General features: G+C 37.1%; 1 protein-coding gene across 1 annotated transcript in view; it reads left to right on the forward strand.

Moving 5' to 3' along the window:
- Window positions 1-12,543: 12,543 nt before the first annotated feature.
- LOC140931126 (uncharacterized) overlaps window positions 12,544-19,564 on the forward strand; it is a 32,493-nt gene continuing 25,472 nt past the window's right edge. Inside the window, exons 1-3 of the mRNA XM_073380871.1 lie at window positions 12,544-12,641; window positions 14,357-14,390; window positions 17,788-18,958. Of these exons, the coding sequence (XP_073236972.1) occupies window positions 17,828-18,958 (1,131 nt within the window). The 5' untranslated portion in view covers window positions 12,544-12,641; window positions 14,357-14,390; window positions 17,788-17,827. The remainder of the gene's footprint in view (window positions 12,642-14,356; window positions 14,391-17,787; window positions 18,959-19,564) is intronic.

A 19,564-nucleotide genomic window follows, 5' to 3' on the forward strand; every position in this document is an offset into this window, starting at 1 on the left:
GCCTTATTAACGCCTGTTGGCTCGGATCTCAATGACGGAATAAAAATAAAATAGCGCTGTCACCTACTTAGGCAGCAGAATGAAGTGACATGCCCACAGTAACTTAGTAGATGTCATGGATGGAGTCTTTTTGCTTCAAAAGAACCTTTTTCAAATAATGAATATCTGATTTTGGGTGCAAACTTGAGTCGATGTAGATTTTCTTGAACAACTTTTCCAATGGCTTATGAAGCCAAAAAAGGACGTCTTACCTTCTCGTTTTATGTGATAAAAAGGTTCACGCACATATTTGTAAAAGTTAATCAAAAAATGAAAAATAAAAGAGTGTTGGAATCTTATTATAATCTTTTTTACTACCAGTTATCATCTTCGGCCGGACTTACTCTTCTCCGAAGCCACCCCTCTTCTATGAAGGGTGTATCACCGATGCAATCGATAGTCAGTTCTGTTAAAGCTCTTTAGAATGCTAAACTCCGGTGGTGAACAGGTTTCCAAAACGTTAGTTGTGCTTAATTATTGACTTAAACCTACTCTATCATGTCAAAAAATAGATTTTCTTTCAAAAAAACACTTTTTTTAAAGACATGAACTTTTAATACTAACAAAATGAGGCATGCTATAATTCCTCGAAAAGAAAATGGGTCCTGCTTAAGTCGAATCGGCGTACAATATTGCTTGTAATCAAACTGATAAAATACAATTTAATTTCCCTTTAGTGATGTTAAAAAGATTGTCAACCCTTTATTTTTTACGGCACGATTTTAATTGGGTACCAAGGTCACACATGTACAAGATGATTCTTAACTTAAAAAAGCTGACAAACATTGTTTTATAGAATAATACAAATAATGGTAAAAGAGGGTCAAAAACGAGATTCACCCAATGCAGATTCACCTGATCGGGATTCGGGATCGGCACCTGATCACAGTAGTATCCCTAAAAAAAAAGGTTAAGTTTATATGAAATTACTCTCTGGGGCCGAGATTTCGTGTCTGGTGTCCGTATTAGAGAGAGTCGGTATTATGGAGGTTTTTTTAAAGAAAATATATGAGAATTTCTCCGGACATTGGAAACTGTCCGTAATAGAGAGGAGTCCGTATCAGAGAGGTGTCCGTATCGAGAGGTTCGACTTTATTCTTTTCTACCACTAATTATCATGTGAAAGGTTTAAATCCAAGAGTCATTTCAAAAGTAGGTTGAGTTTCATCGCCCAAGTAAACGTAGTCCTGAATAGAACTGTTGTTGTTGACATTGACTAATGTTTCGACAACCTGTGCGGTCATCTTCAGAGTCAAGGTAAGTTGTATCACGTCAGTTGATGGTATTATACTCTGGTTATAGAGCAAAACTCTGGTGGTAAAAAGGTTACTTTCCAAGATGTTAGTTTTCTTAATCATTGACTTCAAAATACTCGGTCATTTGAAAAAAGAAATTCTTTCAAGAGAAAACAGTTTTTAAAGGCATCATTTTTTGACACTTTCAAACTGCAAGATGCTATAATTCGTCGCTAGTACTCTCTACGGTGGATCCCGCTTTAGTCAAAGCGGCGTACCATGTTGCTTGTCCTCAACCTAACGGAAACACTTTAACAACTGTATGCTGTGCTTATGATGTTGGACAGAGTGTGGACCCGTTTACCACGGCTTTCAGCGGAATGAACGGATACCTAGGTCACGCATGTAAAAGATAACTGTTAAGATATAGCAACAAATACGAGCTAAAAAATAAAGTTCTAAAGAATAATACAATGAATGCTAACCTGAGAATAGTATGATGAATGGTAAAAGAGGGTCAAAAATGTGACTCTACATACCGCGCCACGAAAAGCCTTTCCCCTTTTCAAAGGAAATTGATCTTTCACAGTTTAGCCTAAAAATTTGCCACATTTGAATGTAAATAAGGTCAATTCTCGTCGAAATATGTTTTTTAGGAAAATCGAGATGATAGCTTTGTAAGCAGCTCGAACGTTTAAATCCTTGTTGTCAAAGGAAGCACAACGTTCAACAGACAGTCACTATTCTTTTCTACCACCTAGTATCATCTTCGGGCCTTATCCTTTTCCGAAGCCGCCCTTCTTGGTGTATAAAGTTTTCATTTAAATTTACTCCAAGCTTACAGAAAGGTAAACATCGGTGGTGATTAGGTGTCAAAATCGTTAGTTTTTCTTTTTATCGGTAGATTTCTTTTCACAGTTTCCAATCCTGTCCACACACCCACGTCACCGTTACATATGCGGATAAAAAGTACACGCATCAAAGCAAGTTCAACTTCTTTTACCTTCTAATAACAAATAAACTAAAATATGGATTGATTTACACAGAATAATTCAATGAATGGTGAAGGAGGATCATAAACGAGGTTCTACTAACCACGTCCATTGAAAAGCCTTTTGCGTTATTAGTAACAAATTTAAATGGGTTATTTTCAAAGATTTCGCTAAGAATTGACCAAACGTATACAAAAGAGAAATGCTTCTCCCAACACGGTTTTTCAGAAAATGGAGGAGTTCAGACGTTTGACTCGTTGAAACGGTTTGAGTAGAATAGAAAAACAGCATTCAACCGAATGTTCTATTTTACCACTATTTATCATCTTTGACCGTTTGTATTCTCCTCCGAACAAACCGTCTTAGTGTATTAAGAATTTTTAATGTTTATTCTCAACCATGCAATCAACAGTCTTTCTGTTAAAGATAACAGAAAGCTAAAAACTGGTGGTGAATAGGTTACTTTCCAAACTGTTAATTTTCTTAATCATTGACTTTAAAATACTCGGTCATGTCGAAAATAGAAATTCTTTCCAGAGAACACCATTTTTAAAGGTATCATTTTTTGATACTTTCAAACTGCGACATGCTATAATTCGTCGCTAGTACTCTGTCGGTTGGATCCCGCTTTATAGTCAAAGCGGCGTACAATATTGCTGTCCTCAACTTAACGGAGACACTTCGATTTCCCTTTATGCTGGGCTATTGATGTTGAAAAGAGTGTGGACCCGTTTACCACGGTTTTCAGCTGATGCCAAGGTCACGCATGCCCAAGATATCTCTTCCGTTATAGCAACAAATAAACTGAAAGCAAAGTTCGAAAGAATAATACAATGAATGGTAAAAACGTAAGAATAATTTGATGAATGGTAAGAGAAGGTCAAAAAGGTGACTCTACGTACCGCGCACCACGAAAAGCCTTTCCCATTAATTAAAAAGGAGTTTTAAAGGAAGTTGACCTTTTACAGTTTAGCCTAAAAAATTGCTACATCTGAATGCCTGAATAAGGTCAATTCTCGTCGAAATATGTTTTTTAGGAAAATCGACAAGATAGCTTTGTAAGCTCGAAAGTTTGACTAGTTGTTGTCAAAGGAAGCACAACGTTCAACAGACAGTCACTATTCTTTTCTACCACCTAGTACCATCTTCGGGCCTTATTCTTTCCCGAAGCCGGCCTTCTTGGTGTTTAAAGTTTTCATTTAAATTTACTTTACGCTTACAGAAAGGTAAACATCGGTGGTGATTAGGTGTCAAAATCGTTAGTTTTTCTTTTTATCGGTAGATTTCTTGTCACAGTTTCCAATCCTGGAAAGAATGTCCAAAAACCAACGTCACCGTTATATGCGGATAAAAAGTACACGCATCAAAGCAAGTTCAACTTCTTTTACCTTCTAATAACAAATAAACTAAAATATGGATTGATTTACACAGAATAATTGAATGAATGGTGAAGGAGGATCACAAACGAGGTTCTACTTACCACGTCCATTGAAAAGCCTTTTGCGTCATTAGTAACAAATTTAAATGGGTTATTTTCAAAGATTTCGCTAAGAATTGACCAAACGTATACAAAAGAGAAATGCTTTTTGCAACACGGTTTTTCAGAAAATGGAGGAGTTCAGACATTTGACTCGTTGAAACAGTTTGAGTATAATAGAAAAACAGCATTCAACCGACTGTTCTATTTTACCACTTGTTATCATCTTTGGCCGTTCGTATTCTTCTCCGAAGGTAACCGTCTTTGTGTATTAAGAATTTTTAATGTTTATTCTCAACCATGCAATCAACAGTCTTTCTGTTAAAGATAACAGAAAGCTAAAAACTGGTGGTAAATAGGTTACTTTCCAAAACGTTAATTTTCTTAATCATTGACTTTAAAATACTCGGTCATGTCGAAAAAAGAAATTCTTTCCACAGAACACCATTTTTAAAGGCATCATTTTTGATAAGCTTTCAAACTGCGACATGCTATAATTCGTCGCTAGTACTCTCTAGGTTGGATCCCCCGCTTTAGTCAAAGCGGCGAACAACATTGCTTGTCCTCCACTTAACGGAGACACTTTGATTTCCCTTTATGCTGTGCTATGGATGTTGGAAAGAGTGTGGACCCGTTTACCACGGTTTTCAGCTCATGCCAAGGCCACGCCTTTTCAATGGACGTGGTAAGTAGAACCTCGTTTGTGATCCTCCTTCACCATTCATTGAATTATTCTGTGTAAATCAATCCATATTTTAGTTTATTTGTTAAGAAGTTGAACTTGTTTTGATGCGTGTACGGTTTATCCGCATATAACGTGGACGTGGGAGTGTGGACATTCTTTCCAGGATTGGAAACTATGAAAAGAAATCTACCGATTAAAAGAAAAACTAACGATTTCGACACCTAATCACACCGATGTTTACCTTTCTGTAAGCGTAAAGTAAATTTAAATGAAAACTTCATACACCAAGAAGGGCGGCTTCGGAAAAGAATAAGGCCCGAAGATGACACTCGGTGGTAGAAAAGAATAGTGACTGTCTGTTGAACGTTGTGCTTCCTTTGACAACAACGAGTCAAACGTTCGAGCTGCTTACAACTATCTTGTCGATTTTCCTAAAAAACATATTTCGACGAGAATTGACCTTATTCACATTCAAATGTAGCAATTTTATAGGCTAAACTGTGAAAGATCAATTTTCTAAACTCCTTTTTAATTAATGGGAAAGGCCTTTCGTTGCGCGCGGTAAGTACAGTCACCTTTTTGACCCTCTTTTACCATTCATCAAATCATTCCTAAGTTTTCGTCATTAGCAACAAATTTAAATGGGTTACTTTCAAAGATTTCGCTAAGAATTCACCAAACGTATACAAAAGAAAAATGCTTCTTGCAACATGGTTTTTCAGAAGATGGAGGAGTTCAGACATTTGACTCGTTGAAACAGTTTGAGTAAAATAGAAAAACAGCATTCAACCGAATGTTCTATTTTACCACTATTTATCATCTTTGACCGTTTGTATTCTCCTCCGAACAAACCGTCTTTGTGTATTAAGAATTTTTAATGTTTATTCTCAACCATGCAATCAACAGTCTTTCTGTTAAAGATAACAGAAAGCTAAAAACTGGTGGTGAATAGGTTACTTTCCAAACTGTTAATTTTCTTAATCATTGACTTTAAAATACTCGGTCATGTCGAAAAAGGAAATTCTTTCCAGAGAACACCATTTTTAAAGGCATCATTTTTTGATAAGCTTTCAAACTGCGACATGCTATAATTCGTCGCTAGTACTCTGTAGGTTGGATCCCGCTTTAGTCAAAGCGGCGTACAATATTGCTTGTCCTTATGCTGTGCTATGGATATTGGAAAGAGTGTGGATCCGTTTAGCACGGTTTTCAGCTCATGCCAAGGCCACGAAAGCACAAGATATCTCTTTTCCGTTAAAGCAACAAATAAGCTGAAAAGTAAAGTTCTAAAGAATAATACAATGAACGGCAAAAATTTAAGAATAATTTGATGGATGGTAAAAGAGGGTCAAAAAGGTGACTATACGTACCGCGCGCAACGAAAAGCCTTTCCCATTAATAAAAGAGGAGTTTAGGAAATTGATCTTTCACAGTTTAGCCGATAGAATTGCTACATTTGAATGTGAATAAGGTCAATTCTCGTCGAAATGTGTTTTTTAGGAAAATCGAGAAGAAAGCTTTGTAAGGAGCTGAAACGTTTGACTCAATGTAGTCAGAGAAAGCACAGCGGTCAAGAGACTATTCTTTTCTACCACCAATAATTATTTTCGGGCCTTATTCTTTTTTAAAGCCACCCTTCTTGGTGTATGAAGGTTTTACTTAAATTTATTTTAAGCATACTGAAAGAAAAACACCGGCGGTTATGAGGCGTCTAAATCGATCTTTCTTTTCATAGTTTCTTGTTTATTATTCTGGAAAGAATGTCGACCCTCTTACGTCACCGTTATGTACTGATAAAAAATACACGCATCAAAGCAAGTTCAAGATTAGTTGACCTTGTAACAACAAATAAACTGAAACATGGATTGCCTTACACAGAATAATTCAATAAATGGTGAAAGAAGATCACAAACGATGTTCTACTAACCACGTCCGTTGAAAAGCCTTTCCCGTTGTTAGTAACAAATTAAATGGGTTATTTTCAAAGATTCTTTAAGAATTCACCAAACGTATAAAAAAGAGAAAAGCTACTCGAGACACGGTTTTTAAGAAACTTTAGAAGATGTCTTTGTAAGGAGCTCAGACGTTTGACTCGTTGAAACAGTTTGACTAGAAAAAGAGCATTTAACTGACTGCATGTTCTAAATTTTTACCACTAGTTGTCATCTTGGACCAGTCGTATTCTTCTCCAAATTGAAGCAAACCTTCTTGGTGTATTAAGGGTTTTTAATTTTTTTTTCTCATCCATGCAATCAAAAGTCTTTCTGTTAAAGATTACAGAAAGCTAAACTCTGTTGGTGAATAGGGTTACTTCCCAAAATGTTACTAAGTTTTCTTAATCATTGACTTCAAAATACTCGGTCGTGTAAAGAAAAAAATTTCTTTTAAGAGAACACCATTTTTTTTTGATACTTTCAAACTGCGACATGCTATAATTCGTCGCTAGTATTCTCTAGGTTGGGTTCACCTTTAGTCAAAGCGGCGTACAATATTGCTTGTCCACAACTTAACGGAGACACTTTGATTTCCCTTTATGCTGTGCTATTGATGTTGGAAAGAGTGTGGACCCTTTTACCACAGTTTTGAGCGGAGACCAAGGTCACGCATGTACAAGATAACTCTTACGTTATAGCAACAAATAAGCTAAAAAATAAAGTTCTAAAGAATAAAACAATGAATGGTAAAAGGTTAAGAATAATATGATGAATGGTAAAGGAGGGTCAAAAAGGAGACTCTACTTACCACGCGCAACGAAAAGCCTTTCTGTTAATAAAAAAGGAGTGTAGAAAGTTGGTCTTTCACGGTTTAGCCTAAGAATTTGCTACATTTGAATGTGAATAAGGTCCTTTCTAGTCGAAATATGGTTTTTAGGAAAATCTAGAAGATACCTTAAAAAGGAGCTCAAACGTTTGACTCGTTGTTGTCAGAGGAAGCATAACGGTCAAGAGACTATTGTTTTCTATCACCAATAATCATCTTCGGGCCTTTTTCTTTTCTGAAGTCATCTTTCTTGATGTATGAAGGTTTTATTTAAATTTATTTCAAGCATACGGAAAGAAAAACACCGGTGGTGATTAGGCATCGCGAAATCGTCCTTTTTGCTTTTCATCGGTAGATGTCCTGTTGTAGTTTCTTATTCTGGAAAGAATGTCGACCCTCCCACGTCACCGTTATATACGGCTAAAAATTACACACACCAAAGCAAGTTCGAGAATAGTTGACCTTGTAACAACAAATAAACTGAAACATGGATTGCCTTACACAGAATAATTCAACGAATGGTAAACGAGGATCATAAACGATGTTCTACTAACCATGTCCATGGAAAAGCCTTTCCCGTTACTAGTAACAAATTTAAATGGGTTATTTTGATTAAAAGATTTGCTAAGAATTCATTAAACGTAAAAAAAGAGAAAAGCTACTCGAAATTCGGTTTTTTGAAAAATGGAGAAATGTCTTTGTAAGGAGCTCAGACGTTTGACTCGTTGAAACAGTTTGACTAGAAAAACAGCATTCAGGTGACTGGTCATCTTCGGCTGATCGTCCGACGCGACCCATTAGAGACCTTTAGATTCTAAGACGAGTACGACAACGAGTGCGAGATTTTCACAATACTAAGTAGTGCGCGCGCGTGAACCAGCGTCATTTTGGTGGGAAAACGTGGTAGCCGTCGTCACTCTAGTACGAGTTTTAGCGAGAATGTCGAAGTGGAGGAAACAAGTTATCAAATGTTAGACGTTTTATCATTTTGCGATCGGCAGAGGGTGCAACCTCCTTCATTAAAGGTAACAGTGCCAACTTTTCTGGTGAAAAATGGTAAAATGAAGCTTTCCGGGGAGTCTATAGTTTAAGAATACGCGAAAAAGCTTTCGGGTTAAATCTCGTGCTCGTTGTCGTACTCGTCTTAGAAGCTAAAGGTCTCTATTTTGTTGTCATGAAGGTTTTTTTAAATCTTTTCTTATCCATGCAATCGTTAGTCTTTTTAGTTAAATCTTACTGGAAGCTACAATCCGGTGGTTATTGGTTTCCAAAACGTTAGTTTTCGTAATCATCGACTTTAAAATACTCGGTCATTGCGAAGAAAGAAATTTCCTTTCAAGAGAACACCGTCTATAAAATTCGAGAACTTTTCTGATACTTTCAAACTGCCACATTCTTTTCGATGTTACTGCAGTGGCAGACCCAGTTTAAAATAACATTTTCTGCTCTTCGAGCCTCATTCTGGTCTAAAAATAGACTTTCTTGAAGTCCTTCGCATGGTTTTCTGGTCTGGTCAGGTAGGACCAGGTAGGCTCGCTCGCGCTTCGCGCTCGGCGCTCGTACGATCGCGCTTCGCGCTCGGCGCTCGTACGATCGCGCTTCGCGCTCACTGTTGCGCTACGCGCTCAAAAGCTCGACTTGTGAGCTAGTCTAGTCTAAAAATAATGGCCCAGGCCCCTCCTCTCGATCCCCCACTGTACTCTCTAGGTTGGGTCATGCGGTATACAATATCACTTGTCGTAAAACTTAACGAAGACTTAAATTTCCTTTTATGCTGTGCTATTGATGTTGGAGAAGGTGTGAACCTTTTTACGTCACGGTTTTGAGTACAAGGTCACGCATGTACAAGATGATTCTTAAGTTATAACAACAAATTAACTAATAATAAAGAATAACAATGAATGGTAAAAGAGGGTCAATAACGAGATTCTAGTCAACACGCGCAATGAAAAGCATTTCCAATAAAAAAAAGGAGTTTAGGAAATGTGTGTTACAAGGTTTACTGAGCCTAAGAACTCGCAACATTTCAATGTGAATAAAATCAATAGTGATTGAAAAAATGGAGAAGAAAGCTTTGTAACGAGCTCTAATGTTTGACTAGTTGTTGTCGAAGAGGAAGCACAACGTTCAACAGACTATTCATTTCTACCACCAATTATCATCCTCGGGCCTTATTCTTTTCTGAAGCCACCCTTCTTGGTGTATGAAGGTTTTACTTAAATTTATTTTTAGCTTACAGAAAACTAAACACCGGTGGTGAAAAGGATCCCACGTCACCGTTATATGGGGATAAAAAGAACATACATGCATCAAAGCAACAAATAAACTGAACTATGAACTTTTAAAGAATAATAATTACAATGAATAGTAAAATAGAGTCAAAAACGAGATTCTACAAACCACGCACGACGAAAGGCCTTTCCCAATATTATGAGAGAGGTTAATGATAATGATTGTCAATGAAGTTTTATCTAAAAATCCCCTGCTCTTAAAAAACAGATGCTAGTCGAAAAATGGTTGTTTAGAAAATAGAGAAGACGCCTCTGTAGGAGCTTGGACGTGCGAGTAGTTGTTGTCTAAGGAGAAACGACGTTCAAAAGTTTATTTTTTTAATACAAATGAATACACCATTCTTTAAAAAAAAAATCGATTGATATTTATTTTTCTTAATGATCTTCTTTCATTAATCACTTTTCGTCTTCCTGCAACAAGAACAACAACAAATCTGTTATCAACTTCTCTGCTGTATGATATAGTTTAAAAGGAGTTTTAGTGATCGAAGTATTTAAGTACATTGTGGAACCTTGACTTAGCATGCAAAGGGACTGGGTAAATGTGTTAGTTAAGAGGAGGGTTTGCTATATCGAACACCTCTATATAACGAATGCTTGGGAAATGTTTCATTGTTAAGCGGAGATGAGGTTATAAGGTGTGTATGACTGTGTATATAAACACTTGGATAGTTTGCCAGACACAAGTGCACAGATCTTTGATCTCTTTCTCTATCTCTTTGGCATGTTCTAGCCATTTCTTATACTTAATCCCCTCAAGGACATCTGTGAGGAATTATTGATCAAACCTTTTAGTTTCTAAGGCTTAATTTCAGGGAAATAAAATGAACTGTTTGTAAAACTTTAACTTCTAATAATTAAATCTTTTGTAATGGTTTAAAATAAACTATTTAAACGCGCTACAAATTCAACAGGAATACGCACGAACTGAATAAATTGTCTGTTGAACATTTTAAAGGTTCTGCTCAACTTACACAATTTTCCCTTGCTGAACATAAACTGTACCGAGCCGTATCTTGGTCCGCTATATAGAAGCGATATCATTGTTCAAATTTTAAACTGTAAGATTCCTGAAAGAAGTCTCCTCAATGGAGCAATATATAAAAGGTTTCAAAGGTTTCACACCGGTGAAGATGTGCGGCCTGTCACCTCTTGCAAGTTTTTACACGGGGTGAAGCTGTATTGTCAACTGTTACTAGAAAAGATTTCTTATTTGAGGGAGGTGGTTAATAGAGGGATGGCTTTTATTTGAGGAAATAAAATATTTTGTATCATCTTACAAAAGAACTTTGATTTCCACTTTAGGGTCAAATCCACAGAGCTAAACTTCCAAGGTTTCCATATTTGTTATAAATGTATGGTTCAGCTACATGTAAGAAAGACTTGCCAAAAAACTTATGAATTACTCAACTTGTTCAGATCTTAAGTGAAATTTATATAACCACAAGTATTTGTTATTTTTGCACTCCCTAATGCACCTTGTCTGTCTACCCCCTTCCAATATTGTTGCATAAACTTTCCTTTAGTATCTCTTGCAGAATGCAAAATGGTGAATACTGCTCTTCAACAGATATCTTTCCATCCTAATGAAACAATTCTCTTCATCGAATTCTCATCAACATATTGTCTTAAAAGTTAAATGACTAGAATGCCCAAGAGTAATGTGATCAAACATTTTAAATTAAAAGTAAAAGAGAGATAGTGAAGAATTACAACTTCTAATCAATTCTTTGCTTATATTTTAGAATAAAGTATTCTCGAAACTGAGAATGGTTTGATCTGAGCTGCTTTAAAATCGAACTGAATCACTGCATGAAACGTTTTGTCTTGTGTTCTTATCTATGTATGCAATATGTGTGAAAATATCAATTATGAATCTATGTTTTTTAAAGAGCTACACAAACAAGAAGACTATTGACCGACCACGATACATACAGAGCGGGGGCAGCTGTAGTCCCAACTATTGATAGATAAAGTATGAAGGAGTGCTGCCATGTATTTATTTGTTATGGTCTACAGTTCAAGGTTGCTTTTTGATTTCCATAAATGGAAATCGGCTTATCCTCGGTGTAAGAACCTGTTAAACTCACAAGTGACGTAAAACAGAGGAAACAAAGAAGTCAACGCAATAGAATGCAGAAAAACAAAAGGTGCAAAACAAAGAAAAAGTTCACAGGTTCTTACACCAAGGTAAGCCCTGGAAATCGACAGATTAGACGCCTTACACTACTACATGAAAAATTACTGCAATTTGATTGGCTTAGAGCAGTGGTATTTCAGCTTAATTTGAAATACCTGCATGTGAAAATTACAAACCTTTTACAGATAGTAGTATAAACAAATAATAGCATGATTTGTACGTGATATTTGGCATAAATACCACTCGTGATATTTCAAAATTGTCTCAAATTTGAAATTACGTATAACAATTTCGAACTATCACTCGTGGTATTTATGCCAAATATCATTACAAATCATGCTAGTACAAAAACAAAGCTCTTCATGTCATATGTCGTGGTAGCTTGCCCTCAGTAAGAGCAGCTTGCCCTCAGTAGTATAATAAATATGTTAGCTTCCTCGTGAATTAAACGCTTTTTTCATTCCAGAAAATCTGAGGAAGTACTAAAAAGTTGAACTAGAAATCATATGAGCTTACCCCAAATACGTGAAAAGGTGAAAAGGGGTGCCATAACAGAAAACAAACAGAAAGATCTTACCAAATCTTCATCCACTTTGCTCGTTGATGAAGAAGCACCTTCTTTGCTCTTTTTTATTTTTCTCTCCCCGTTATCTCTAAAATCTCTCTTTGCCGGAGAACGATTTGCCATGGTACAACAGCACCAACAACACGACGGTTGGTCGGTCGGACAACTGACAAGCGAGACCAAGCGAGCGGCAAACAAGCCAGCAAGTACGTCATGTAAGGTCACCTATTGACCAATAAAAACGCGGGCTCGAGTATTGGAGGGTCATTTTTTGGGCCTCTATTATAATCTTCCCCATGGTAAAGTACCCCCTTTTTGAACGCTTTTATAGCTCGGCGACGAGGTTGTGCGAAAATCAAAATGGCCACCATCAGAACGTGATTTATGAATCCTTCAGTTCTTGGTTTTATCTTCCCTCGTGTGATTTGATCAAAGCGACAAGGTCTTGTTACTAAAGGTAAGAAAGTTTTCAATACATTATGGATATATTCAGTTGTGAAAGTCAACTGACAGCGGCTAGCTACTCGGATGAGAACACACACAGATGATCCCGAGTCCTACTACTTTCGGGCTCGATGTGGGGCCATCAGATCCTAATAACAACGGACCTGAACTTGGTTTCCTAGATACAAATATCTATCTGCTGTTTTTTAAATTTTTCATGTTTTCAAGCTTATTACGTTGTTTGGTATCTGAAGGCTTCAATAAGCTTTAAACTTAGCTGTCCATGTTTTACTATTGCATTTAAATGACCTTTGGTCACCTTTATTCAAAAATTTGTAGTCTTGCAACAGGGTTGCCATCACCCAAGACGCCGAAGTGAATAAAATGAAATAAAGTTAAAAGTAACGACGTGAAAAGTTTCAACAAAAGATAAAATGGATAAAAATTCCACAGCATCAATCATTATGTAATATTAAAAATTCATCATTGACTAAAATATTCAAATAAGACTTTTTTGAATCGATGTGCGGACTTAATGTTAACAATTTCGCTTGGTAATGCATTCCAGTCCTTAACAGTTCTACACTTAACACGGAGGTCGAGTGTTGTCACATATTACCTTTGCCTGTGGATACAGCTGTCTCCCCTTGCTCTTCACGAATAGCAGTCGACTTGTACCTAAACAATTTTGAAGAAAATCGTTGAATTCAATAAGAGTCTTGTTTACTTTGTTGTTTAATTCAATTTCCACATTAGTTAAAAAATTATCTGCTGTGATTTCTTAAGGACTTTCTTATTCACGTACACAATTGTGAAAGCACTTGACCAACTAGTTGAATTTTACTAAAACTATTATTCCTCTTGCTCTCATGGCCTTCGACCTCATTGACTATTGACTCAGAGCCATTCAGGCTTGAGGAATAATTGTTAATTATTATTTGGACCAAATGAATAAGGGATAGGTTGTATTAATAAATCAAACTGTGACACTTCATGTTGACTGATCCTCTGAGTTCTGCTTTCCTTGAGCATAAAAATCCTCAAAGATGCAAAATAATTCATGGTATGCATTCCATAGGACACAAAGATTGGTCAAGTGATATGAAGATGTTTTTCTAGAATATCCTGTTTGTGTAATTTCTGTGGTTGTAGTTAACGGCGCATATTAAATTTCTTTTAGTCTTTGTTGTACTTTAAAATAGAAGGAGTATATTTTTATTTCAGTGAACTGTAATACAGAGGTTTGGAGTCTGTCTTCAGATTAACTCCCTGGTTACATAAAGGCCAAAGCATTTTCAATTTAGGGACGGTTCATTATTTATAAGGATGACCAGGTCAGGAAAAACATAAAAGCCTTCCTCTTTCTTTCTAAAGCCACCCAAAAAGCACAATGTTTTTTTCGTAGCCCGTTCAGTATTTGTGGTCAAATTTTTGAAAGCCCTTTCAATTTGACATTGATTTGAAGTGAGTAACTTGTGAAAATCATGGAATGTTTATTTACAACTGGAGCAACTAGTGTATGTTCGGATGTTTGGATAAAATACAATGACTTGGAAGAACCTTTGGAGTTTTCCAACCTCGCCAAATAGAACTTCTTGTGAAGTAAAATTTTCCCTGAAAGTGTTCGACATTTTCTTAAAGGAATAAGTATCTACAAACCTGTGTTTAAAATGTGTTGAGAACATGTACGCGAGATGATTTGAGAGGTCATTCAATACTCTGTTCCAGGTCTCTGTTGAATCAGAAAGACATGGAAAGACTGGTAACTAATGCAAAAACTAAACGAATTTATATATTATACTACATTGATTTATTAGATGCTGTTATAGTGACTTGCATTAAGTTTTAAGAACATCAACTGTTTGCAAACTCAATCAAAACCATAAAATTCCTCTTCCCCTGAATCACTTGCTATAACATTCGCGTTCGCCAGAAGTTGCGTCTCGCTCTGAGTCAGGCCCACTTGACCATTCTCCAAGGACAATATCCTCCTCACTTTCATCAGTCCCCTGAGCCATCAATTTCTTTGCCGTCATCTTCCATTCCACCTTCCTTTGCTTCCTCGTCAGTAGACTCATTTATATCTTCCCATTGATGATCCTCACCATGAAGCACACGCAACAATGTTCACCTTATCTTTTCAGCTTTGGTGCCGTTGCTTATGACTTTGTAATGTTTAAGATAATTTTATTTATTGAGCTCAACACGAGCAACTTTTGTGAATCTCCAGACTCCACGAGATGGTGCCAGGCATATTCTTTAAATGTTTTGGACGCCAATTTATACTTTGGTTCTTTGCGCCCCCTTGTTCTCTTAAAAATACTGCTTTGTTGTTTGAGATCTTCTAGATGAGCAATAAACATGTATGTCTTGATCAAGTGCATCTCTACGGCAAAATTCTCTGAAAACTGCTGCATCTCTTCTGTTGATAACATGCCTGCATTAAACGCTTTCTTTATTTTTACACGTGGTTGAAATTCATCTGGCACTTGAGGTTGCCCTTCTCTATGGCAGTTGGGGTCTCATTGACCGATTTAAAATGGGTAGGATTTTCAGGATCTGGCACAGGCTGGGGAATATGTTTCATGGGCACAGGGCTTGTCCATCCTTTGTTGGAACAAAACGAACAACATTCAGTGATCATGCACGGTAGAGCAGTCACCATACAAATACTCCACAAAGAGCTCACCAATTTTGTAATGGGCATTGGTGAATTGTAGAATTTTTTTAATGTTCACACTTCCAGGGGCATTTCCTATTCTGAGTCGCAGATTGGTATTCCTTAAGATTACTCCTTATCAGCTTTTATTTTGTCAGCAGGGAGAGCAGTTGTGAAATCCTTTAACACCGGCACATCATCTACTTTCTCCCTGTACCGCAATTTATTGGGTGTATTTCAATACCAATACAGTTTCCGTGTATTGGCTCACCAAATAACTGTCGCGTTTCTACCACAGTTTTAGCATAAGTTGATATTTTTTACAGCCCAATCTCTTTGTTAAAAAAAAAACCCACAAAGCCCGTTGCCACAGAAAGAAAAATCTTCAAGGCCCGTTCAGTTTTTTCCTGACCTGGTCATTCCCATAAATAATGAACCATCCCTTAGATCTCTTTGTGTTTTGAACTGGACTCATGATTTCTTACAAGATGAGTCCCAGGACGTACACTGTACCATAACTATTTGTAACAAAATCACTGCTGATCTGGTATAACTTATTCATGTGCTAGAAGTTGCAATTTGTTTTTGATCTTCAGCTGCTTAACTTCCAACTTAGTTCATGTGCTCATAGTTAATGGAGGTGACTGGTTATGAAGCCCGGCAAACATCAAAGGAGCAAACAAAGATGCCAAGATTTATGTTAGAAGGTCCATGACCCTGCACAATCTTTTGTTTTGCGTTCATACGTTATGCATGAATTACGTAACCAGCACGTTTCTATTGGTTAGTTCCTCAGTACGGAGTAAACAACTATTGTGTTTTGTGCAGGGTCAAGGCCAAAAAAGAGAACAAAAACATACAACAAAGAACTTTGTCGGGTTTCATAACCATTCCCTCTATTAACTATGATGTGCTTAAGTGTTTCCAATTTGCATTCCACTCGTTTTATACGGAATTGATATCATCTTCTGGCCTCTGTTTGTTTGATGTTTGTTTGTTCCAGTTCCAGAACAGGAAGTAGGGAACCATTACTTTAGTCTGCTTCTTCCTCTCCCTTTTCTTTGCTTTTGGTAATGCATTTCACTAAATTAAGTAACCTTCCTATCAAATAACCCTCCCTGTCTGTTAAACATGCTTAAAACATAAGCCCCCAGGGAGCTTTATAGAGGATTTCTATTGCCACATTTAAAGCTGCATGATAAACCTTAATGACCAATATTGAAAATGTATGTTATTGCCAATGAGGCAACTGCAGATTTATAATTCTGTGTCTCCCTCTATAATTTGAATTTTTGACCATATTTGATTGTAAGTAAGACCCCATATTTGGGCAATCATGACATGGTCTTTTATTTACAACTCTTGGTACAAGATTAAGTGATCCAGTGTAAAACTGATCATTATCTGCTCCTGGAGACCTAATGTGAGAGAAAGCTTTAATAGGATTTCTTGTTTGAAAGAGCTATTAGTGCTCAGGTTTGCTTTATACTTTGCATTTAAAGCAACAGCTGATCAAGGAATAGGGTTGTAAGCTCAAATTTTTGTGGGAGCAAGCTTATTCCTTGCAGCTCGTTTTCAGTGTTCTCTTTCCCTTTGTAAATTGAGTTTGAAGTGGTAGCTGTTCAGTGAATAGGCTTATACTCTCAAAACGTTTATCAGAACCAGAATTTATTTTTGTCTTTCAAGGGATTTTATCAACCAGCGTGTTCTTTTTCAGATGGATTTACATTGAGACAGGCCTAACCTAACGTGAGGAATGCAACGAGTTTGTGTACATTTTGTTTTAAACACTATCATTATGCCTTTCGAGAGAGGCACTCGCCGAAGTTTTTATTTTTATACCTCTTGTACAGTCCACCCTATTATTACGCTTTTCACACATTTTGTTTTACACCAATTTTTTCATCATGTATATTACCATGCAGAATACCGTTTTTTCACCCCAGATGATGCTGTTGATCGGCGAAAGGCAACCGTTTCTTTAGCCTGCTTTTTTTTCTTCTTTTTTTTCTTTGCTTTTGGTGATGCGTTTCACTAAATTAAATAACCCTCCCTCTCAAATAATCCTTACTCTCTGTTAAACATGCTTTAAACAAAATAAGCCCTAAGGGAGTTTATAGGGGGTTTACAGTAATACAGGTTCCACTATTTTCTGTATTAAAGCTGCATGATGAGCCTCAATTACCATTTATAAATGCGTGTTATTTTACAAAGAACAGGGAAGTCTCCGATCCAAATACAAAGTGAACAAATTATTAAATTAACCCTGTTGATGGATTCTCCATGTTGAAGGGGTCATGTTCAGTTGTACATGTAGGTATGTAGTTAGTTTATGACAGGTCTAAAACCACTTTTTCATAGGCAGGTATCTTTAAAGTTTTCTAATTTTTCACATCTCCCTAACAACCTTCAGATCTTGCACCCCCTGCTACAAAGTTGGGGCACCAAAAAAAAATATCATTGTGCATTTACCTGAGAATGTTTCTTTTTCCTGCCAAAGGGTACCGTAACTATAACACGTTTCAAGAAGAACAAACTCAATGTCCTTTAAGTGCCTGCAGTGCAGCAAGTGCTTTAGTCTAGCAGAAAACCTAAGGGAGCATGAAAGAGTTCACACTGAGGAAAAGCCTTATGATTGTAAACAATGTGGCAAGTGTTTTGGCCGAGCAGGACACCTAAGGATTCATGAAAGAGTTCACACTGGGGAAAAGCCATATGAATGTAAACAATGTGGCAAGTGTTTTAGCCAAGCTGGACACCTAAGAATTCATGGAAGAGTTCACACTGGGGAAAAGCCTTATGAATGTAAACAATGTGGCAAGTGTTTTGGCCGAGCAGGACACCTAAGGATTCATGAAGGAGTTCACACTGGGAAAAAGCCTTATGAATGTAAACAGTGTGGCAAGTGTTTTAGCCAAGCAGGAACCCTAAGGATTCATGAAAGAATTCACACTGGGGAAAAGCCTTATGAATGTAAACAGTGTGGCAAGTATTTTAGCCAAGCAGGAGACCTAAGAAGTCATGAAAGAGTTCACACTGGGGAAAAGCCTTACGAATGTAAACAATGTGGCAAGTGTTTTAGCCAAGCAGGAAACCTAAGAAGTCATGAAAGAATTCACACTGGGGAAAAGCCTTACGAATGTAAACAGTGTGGCAAGTATTTTAGCAAAGCAGGAGACCTAAGAAGTCATGAAAGAGTTCACACTGGGGAAAAGCCTTACGAATGTAAACAATGTGGCAAGTGTTTTAGCCAAGCAGGAAACCTAAGGAGTCATGAAAGTATTCACACTGGGGAAAAGCCTTATGAATGTAAACAGTGTGGCAAGTGTTTTAGCGAAGCGGGAAACCTAAGGATTCATGAAAGAGTTCACACTGGGGAAAAGCCTTATGAATGTAAACAGTGTGGCAGGTGTTTTAGCGAAACAGGAAGCCTAAGGCAACATGAAAGAGTTCACACTGGAGAAAAGCCTTATGAATGTAAACAGTGTGGAAAGTGTTTTAGCGGAGCAGGAAACCTAAGGATTCATGAAAGAATTCACACCGGGGAAAAGCCTTATGAATGTAAACAGTGTGGCAAGTGTTTTAGCCGAGCAGATCACCTAAGGAGTCATGAAAGAATTCACACTGGGGAAAAGCCTTATGAATGTAAACAGTGTAGCAAGCGTTTCAGTGTAGCAGGAGACCTGAGGAATCATGAGACAATCCACACCCTTGGTGAGTCATGTAAATGTTCCCGGAAAAACAGAAGGGAGACTGGAAACGCTGATGTAGCAGATGCACAATTTGTCATGTTTGAGAATTACAGCTGCTGGATTTGTCAAGAGGAGATGAGTAGTGAGGCTCTTCTTGTTCAACATTATGAAAACCACATGACCCATGTTTGTGAAGATGACTCTTAAGTTAATCAAACTAAAAACTATGGAGAATTCTGTAGGCTCTAGGAGGAGGGGATGCATCAAATTACCTTGCACCTTCCCACAGGCTCCGGAGAGTTGTTGACCAATGATTTCAAACAAAGTGAATTAGTGATACTTTGCCTACAATGTTTATGTAATTGCGAAATTGTTCTGAAGTTTTTGGCACGGTTGAGCAGTTCTTAAAATACTTCGCCAGAAAATGGGCCGAAGAAAGCAAGAAGAGAGGCCACTGCAGATTGTGTCAATCCATGAATAACTCTGTTCTAAAATTGCCGCGGAAAGAAACTGAAAGTGCCATTAGTGAATATTTGGGCTGCAGAATTATATAAGAACCGAGGTTTTTCATTTGAAAATCTTAAA

Source organism: Porites lutea, chromosome 3 (genome assembly GCF_958299795.1).
Source record: "Porites lutea chromosome 3, jaPorLute2.1, whole genome shotgun sequence".
NCBI lineage: Eukaryota > Metazoa > Cnidaria > Anthozoa > Scleractinia > Poritidae > Porites > Porites lutea.